Source organism: Phalaenopsis equestris, unplaced genomic scaffold, assembly GCF_001263595.1.
Source record: "Phalaenopsis equestris unplaced genomic scaffold, ASM126359v1 Scaffold000134, whole genome shotgun sequence".
Lineage (NCBI taxonomy): Eukaryota > Viridiplantae > Streptophyta > Magnoliopsida > Asparagales > Orchidaceae > Phalaenopsis > Phalaenopsis equestris.
Window position 1 is genome coordinate 924536 of NW_018164576.1, and position 7637 is coordinate 932172.

The window sequence follows — 7637 nt, forward strand, 5'->3', positions numbered from 1 at the left end:
TATATATATATATATATATATATATATATAATATTAAGGGTGAAGGTGAGGCAGAGAAGTATAAGATATTCATTAGCAAAGTGGTGAAGAGTGGGACACTTATGAGAACCTCTATTTTGTAAGTGTTTGGTTGAAAGCTTGGTGAAATGGTAGGCAATAGGGAAGCATTAAGCTAACCTTGTGATGTCTTTAGTAGATATGCTACTAGCGGCCTTCTGATAGGATCTGACACATAAATCAGTATGATTTTCCACAGAAATTAGGGCAAAATAAATATTTTTCTTCAATCATCCTAACAACTCAACACGAATACATAAGATAAGCATAAGCATCTACAATTCGAGAGGTGGGAAGTCTTCCCCGAACCCTAACCCTAAGACTCCAAAAAACAATAATAAACCTGCATGCTCCAAACCTAAATATATTAGCCCTGTTTATACTAAATAATTTTCAATGTTAAATGACTAAAGCCCTCAGGCGCCGTTATAACACTTTCATATCATCAATTATGAGTCTTTTGTTCTTGTAGTCAGTAGACCATGTGAGGAGCGAGTCTCTTGTATAATATGACATGGACGTGCTTATATAGTCTGATTATGAAATAATTTGGGAAGAGATCTTTGAAATTTTTAAGGGGGACAAGTATACGACAAGAACGAAACCCGGGATGCAGGGTTGGTGGTCTTTAATGGAGCGACCGCTTGTAGTGAGGGATAATATTTTTCATTTTTTATTCTATACCTTATCTTTTTGCATAATCCAAGTGATGCCTAGCAAGGAGATGAGGGCAAGCAACAAAAGGAGAAGAGGAAGGAGAGGTAGTGAAAAAAGATGGTTTCCGGACATCAGGATAAGCTATCAAGGACCTATAAACCAAGTAGTATCTCTCAGGAAGCTAGAAAGCCTTGGAATACAGGAATTCCAAGGAACGATTCAAGATTACTAGAGATGGCGGTCAAGGATGGCATTAAATAAAGAGCATTACGAAGGAGGCAAAGAGGTATAAGAAAAAGCAAGTTAAGGACGCCTTAGACTTGGAGAACGTCTCATATGTTCAATTGCAGATTATGAAAATGGCTATCAAGAAGTGTCGATCAGTGATTTGGTTATATAATTCAATTTATGTCCTGTAATGAGAAGAAAAAAAAAGCTTTTGAAAAGAATAGTGAAGTCTTTGAGGACCAAGGAGTTTTGATGGAGTTTCAATTGTTGGCTAAGTACACCTGAGACTTTCCAGACTATATAAAAGACGGCTATAATATACTGAAAAGTTCTTGTAAAAACCATAGCACAAATATTCGAACGCGTAACTTTGAATATTGTGTTGATAATAGACTCTGTTGATTACTCTTTGTAAATCGATGTAGGAATTATATGCTCCCAAAAGAAATATGCCAATAAGATATTTACTCACTTAATGGAGGTTACTACAACAATTGACTGAAGAGTCATTGAGGATTGTTCTCCAATGGATCATAACCTTACGAGAACATCTATAAGTAAAATCAATGATAAACTATTAGGTACTGTGCATGCTGTCATTAATAAGCTTGTTGAGGAACCAAAGCCCTTATATACTCAAATAAATGCACCTACTTTAATGAACATGATGGTATGCAAAGAACACAACATTATGCTATAAGACTTTACTTCTAAAGAACTCTGTTTAAATGCTTTTCCTACAATCAAAAGGTGAAATACTTATATGCGATAAAAACACATGCAGCATATTTTATGTTTACGAGTTTTAATATCTGCTCTATGCTTTATGCCATCACCCTTTTACCTAAAACATAATTATGACATCAAAGTTAATGACCAATCAATGCTCTTAAAAGAATCGATATCATTTCAATGTGAATAAGTAGGTCATTCTTTTATCATTCAAGCCAATAACAATAGGGTAAATGGCTATGAATCTTTCAAGCCTAAAATTGCCCCTATATCACACATAAGTCATGCGCTAATGACAATTCTATTAGGCTATTTTTAAGAAAGAAAACTATTTGTTAAGTTTGGCTTGCCACGATATTGACCTCGTTGGCAAACTTATCACATGTTATCCTTGGTGACTAAACTAAATGAAGAAAACTATAATTTCTAATGTGAGGCCCTGTGGTCAAAGCAAACGACTACTCCAAACACATGGCCTATAATCTTATGAATTCTTATTAGTTTTAAGGTAGGGTTCATTGGCAGACCATAGATGATAAAAACATGGGAGCTTACAAGGTTTTACAGCCATCCCTCATCTTCTCTATTCATGTTGCTCCATAATCCTACAACATGAATAGGAAGCCATCTACACAAAATTAAATTTGAGCATTTTGCCATTCTTAATTGAGAAGGTTAAGGCTGTTGTGGTATATAAAATAAAATAGAGTGATCGACGACAAAGCAAAAAATAGAACAAAAAATTCACATCAGAAAAGAACACAGCGAAACACACATATTTACGTGGTTCAGCGAATTGCCTACGTCCATGGAGTTGCAGAGAATTTTACTACTTGAAGAATCTACACCAGTCGATCGTCTCGACTTACAAGAGGGATATCTCACTTCCTCACTCTCTCTTCTTCTCTCTCTCTCTACACTGAGATACGCACCGAAGAATATGAAAAATGGAGGAACCACTTGCTTAATTCACGTGCAAGATTTACGTGGTTTGGGGAATTGCTTACGTCCATGGAGTTACAGAGGATTTTACTACTTGAGGAATTTACACCAGTCGATCGTCTCGACTTACAAGAGGGATTTCTCACTTCCTCACTCTCTTCTTCTCTCTCTCTCTACACTGAGATAAGCACCGAAGAAGATGAAAAATAGAAGAACCACTTGCTTAATTCACGTGCAAGAGAAATCCTATTTCTCTTCTGCCACAAGCCACCAAGAAGAAATCAAGGGAGAGAAACCTTCTTCTTCTTCTTCTTCTTTCTTCTTTCTTTTTTCTTCTTTCTTCTGCAAAACACAACTAAGCCCTAAAAACTGCCTTTGAGATATCTCTCGCCTGTAGCAGTTGATCGCAAAAGAAGATATCTGACTAAGCCCACGACTAAGCTTACGTCACATTTATTGATGATCATAGCAGAAATGTACGCTATATATGACTACTCGTTCATTTTTTCAAACATGATATCCTCCACCTCTGCAACTCAAAGCTCCTATCTTCAAGCTAGAAGATCAACTGAAGTTACAAACAACTTATGTTTCTTAAGAGTAACACCCTTTGTCAACATATCAGTAGGGTCAACATAGTCTTGCTCCTCTAAGCTATTTATTGGGTACTCTTGTATCTGCTTATAACTCTCATTGCATGAGCAATATCTTGCCTCTGCTGAAAGTCTTTTTCAACTTTTTCAACAAGTCTAACAAGTCTAATCTTGTACCTCTTACTGTCATCAAGCTCAGTTTTCACTCGGTACACTTACTTGTTGTGTAATGTCTTCTTCCCTGGTGGAAGTTCTATCTGCTTCCACTTGCTCGAGTTTTTATCTTGCAAGATTTCTTCATAGCTCTGTGGTTCTCCACCATCTGTCTGTGGAACAATAAAAATAGTTGTCCTGGACCCACTTTGCTCTGCACTTCCATCGTTGCCCTGCACTGTGACAGATGGTAAATCAACAAACCTTATCTTTTTACAGTAAAGTTGTCCTGGACCCACTTTGCTCTGCACTTCCATCGCTGCCCTGCACTGTGACATCTGGTAAATCAACAAACCTTATCTTTTTACAGTAAATAGAGCCTCCAAGAGATGTCACTGGAGAAGGTCCACACACTTCTGTGTGTACAAAATCCAATTTTCTTGCCCTTGACGCTCTGCCACCTTTCAAGAAAATAACATTCTTCTGCTATCCTATAATGCATCTCTGACTCATGTGTCAACGTCTGAGTAAACCTGTAGTCATATACAGTGTGTCAGTTTTCTTACCCCGAGTCAGTACTAATGCTTCTTTGGTAACTTTCCAGGTGCTATTTGAGAACACTACTGAATGACAGCCCTCATTGAGCTGCTCAACAAAAATGAGGTTTTCATCAACTCAGGAATGTGTCTGACCTTTTGTAAAGTCCACTTGTTCTTGTTTGAAAGTGCAATTTCAATATCTCTAATTCCTATCACATTCAAAACTTCTTCATCTGTCAGTTATACTTTCTCAAAGCACCTGCAACATAATTTCACATCAATTCCCGATGGAAAGTTGTATGGAAATAAACCCCTAAATCTAGTATTCAGTCATCAACAGAGATATGAATTGTTAGCAGTAGTGCATCATGCGTTTCTTCAGTTACCACATTTGCACTGTCATTTTCTGTCTTTTTGGGATTTCTGCAGTTCCTCTTTATGTTGTCTGTCTTGTCATACTTGCCATAATTCCAGTAGGTTATCTGCTGACCAGACTTTGATTTTGATCTTCCTCTGTTTGAGTTCTTTTTCTGCGATCTCCATCTGAAATCAACATTCAGTGTTGAACTCGAACTTGAGATCTCGACAGCATCTTTCCTGCACATCTCAGCCAAAATCAAATCACAAATATCATCATATTTCAGTTTAGATTTACCTACAGAACTGTTAACTGTCATTCTCATGGCTTCCTAGCTATTTGACAATGATGTCAACAATATCAGCACATGTATGACATCATCAAAATCAATTTCAACAGACGACAATTGATTTGTGATAGTATTGAAATCATTCAGGTGTTGAGCAACGGACACACATTCCGCCATCTTCAAGTTGAATAACTTTCATCAAGTGCACCTTGTTATTCGTCGATGACTTTTCGTATATTCCTGATAAGACTTCCATGAGATCTACAGTAGTTTTTTCCTTAACGACGTTGTGTGCAAAGAACCTCGATAGGGTCAATCGAATAACCCCCAGAACTTGTTAATCCAACAAATTCCATTAGCCTCATCCATCATTTCAGATTTCCCCAATAACGGAAGATGAAGTTTCTTCCCATAGAGGTAGTCTTCTATCTGCATCCTCCAGTAACCAAAATCATTACCATCAAATTTCTGGATCCCTGAAACTTTCACTTCATCTGCAGCCATCATTCTTCTTCAGTCAGAACCCACGGGCTCTGATAAAGGCTTGTGCTCATGCAATGCCTCACATTAAGTTTATAAAGTCCTCAACGAGAGTTAAATATAATAATGCTATTATTTACTGTACAAACTCTAAATCATTTAGTTTCATACTGAAAACACTTCTTAGCTTTTTTGGAATCCCATTACTATGTTCTTGGATAGTTTTCATCATAATAATCTTTTCATTTGAGCACAATAACAGGACATCTTTGTATTTTTAACGGCAATTTAAAATTATATCAACAATTTTCTCTTTCAGTGCTCTTATTTAATGATACTCGCTATTGATTATATCAAAATTATGTGTGTGATTTTTTAAGTTTAGACTCAATGTCCGTGGGGAAACTATTTTTTTTCTTCATCTTTGGCCTTATATTGATGTAGGTACTCAGACCCGGACAGTGCATCTTCTTCCTTCTCAATTCTTTTGGGAGATGCTCCTCATCTTGATGGAGAGGTACTACTGCATATCATGTATTGAAATCGTTTATAATTGGAAGTCTTAATATTAGATGACAACTCTTTCACATTCCACGGAACACAGTATGCCATATTTGGAAGGGTAACAAAGGGTGAGGATACTTTAAAAAGGTTAGAGGAAGTTCCCACTCGTCGTGAAGGTATTTTCGTGATGGTATGTTGGTTTAAGTTTTATTTGTAATTTTTTATTGCCATTGTTATTTATAATATTATCTCCTTTCATCCTTCACAAGAAAATTTAATTAATCCTCTTTTTCTTTTCGGCTTTTTTCAGTTTATAGTAGTCAACATCGTTATCAGACTTCTCTCAATTATTTTTGGCTTTAGACATTCTCATTCTTCTTTTGGATGAAATGATTTGATTTAAAGGTGTTAAATCCATTTTACTGGAATCCTTTTGCATGGAGTTCTATCCATGCTCCCTTTTGTCCTGTTCTTTTTATTTCTAATTTGTCTCATATCTATATGACGTAGTTGAACTAATTGCAATTTTATAAAATTTAACTCAAACTCTCCACATTGTTCTCTTATTGTATCTCTCTATATTAACCATTGTAACTATAGAAGTTGCATCCCCATATATGATATTTAGACATATTACTTATGTGTTTACTTAGTCGTTTAGAAATATTGACTGGCAATTATAAATTATATATTTATGTAAATTGCTTATCATATACCCAGCCTCATTTTAAATTGCAATTATATCTTTATTTCTCTAATTTTCACTTATGTATGCATCAGTGTTACATTGAGTATAATAATGCATATACAAATAAAATAGATTATGATACCCCACTTTGAATATCTTTTGTAAACATTTTTATAGCAAATAAAATAAATATTTTTTTGTCAATTCCTACTGTAATCGTAAATTAATGGTTATAATCACACACACTCACATTATAAATTATCATAATTATAGTTTTTTAATTTATTTATTTATCTTTTCAGAAGATTTGTAGCTTTCTTATGATCATTCTTAGTTATAATTTTAAAAGCAACCAGAAAACTGCAGTCTAATGGATGTGTGGTAGCTGTTTGAAAGTAAAATAGTGAGAAAATTGCCTCAAATGAATTCTAAACCTTTGAATATTACTTATCAATTATTTATTTACCTCTTAAATTCCTCATTTTATTTTCAAATGAACCAGGGACTCTTTCTGAGCCTTCAATCTCTAATTTAATGCCCTTCATAAATTCTCACTTAACAAATATTCGCATTAAATTAAGCACTTTTAATTATCACCACCATCTTAGAATATGCTTTGTGGTAGTTCATTCATCTGTTTAAATAAAACCTTAATGTATTCTTTTCTAAAATACTACCTTCAACGATTCATCCCATGTTATTCGCCTAAATAAATTATGTTTCATCTATATATGCTATATCTACTTCATTTTCTTTGTTAACTTCCCAGTATATAAGCGCTTATAACTTTCCCTCATATTCTTAGATGTCTCCCTTCTCATTTAGGATTTTATTTTCAATTATTTTTATTTTCTCTCGCAAATATTCAATATTTGTTTTTTTTAGAAAAGAAATATGCGGTAAGATATGTATTGAGCTTCTTTTTTTGAGAAAAAAATTTATTTAGCTTCTAGTTTTACAATTATTAGTTTAAATACTTTTTCATTTAGTTGTATTCTAAATCTGATTCCTTTTCTGATTTCAGCCTACAGAACGCATCACTATTTTGTCGACATACTTCTATGGTAGGAACACTGGACTTTAATTAAACTGAATTGTGCTGTTATAGATGAGAATTTCTTTCTTTTTTTATAATGTTTGTCATGAAAACAATTGAAGTTTCTGTTTACTTGGTACTTGCTTCTTTCTATTTAATCTTGTGTTTTCTTTCCTTAACTCAATTCTGTGAAGTTTGCAGTGCCGAAATATCAGACATGTAATCCTAAAGTCTCTATTTATAGTTAAGCTAATTTTTTTACTGGAAAACTGAAGCAGAAGCATCCCCAGTTAATTTCTAGCAGAGCATGCTAATATGGCTGTCAGCCGAGCTTATTATGGCGTAGTTGTTGTTCATGGTTGACATCTTTTCTCAAGTAAA

The 7637-nt window shown here is 34.6% G+C and overlaps 1 protein-coding gene across 1 annotated transcript in view; it reads left to right on the forward strand.

Annotated features, from left to right (window-relative positions):
- The window catches only part of LOC110021401 (peptidyl-prolyl cis-trans isomerase CYP23-like), a 28890-nt gene extending 21546 nt beyond the window's left edge, over window positions 1–7344 (forward strand). The window contains exons 7-9 of the mRNA XM_020719886.1: window positions 5473–5545; window positions 5633–5722; window positions 7245–7344. Coding sequence (XP_020575545.1) covers window positions 5473–5545; window positions 5633–5722; window positions 7245–7304 — 223 coding nt within the window. The 3' untranslated portion in view covers window positions 7305–7344. The remainder of the gene's footprint in view (window positions 1–5472; window positions 5546–5632; window positions 5723–7244) is intronic.
- The last annotated feature ends 293 nt before the right edge of the window (window positions 7345–7637 follow it).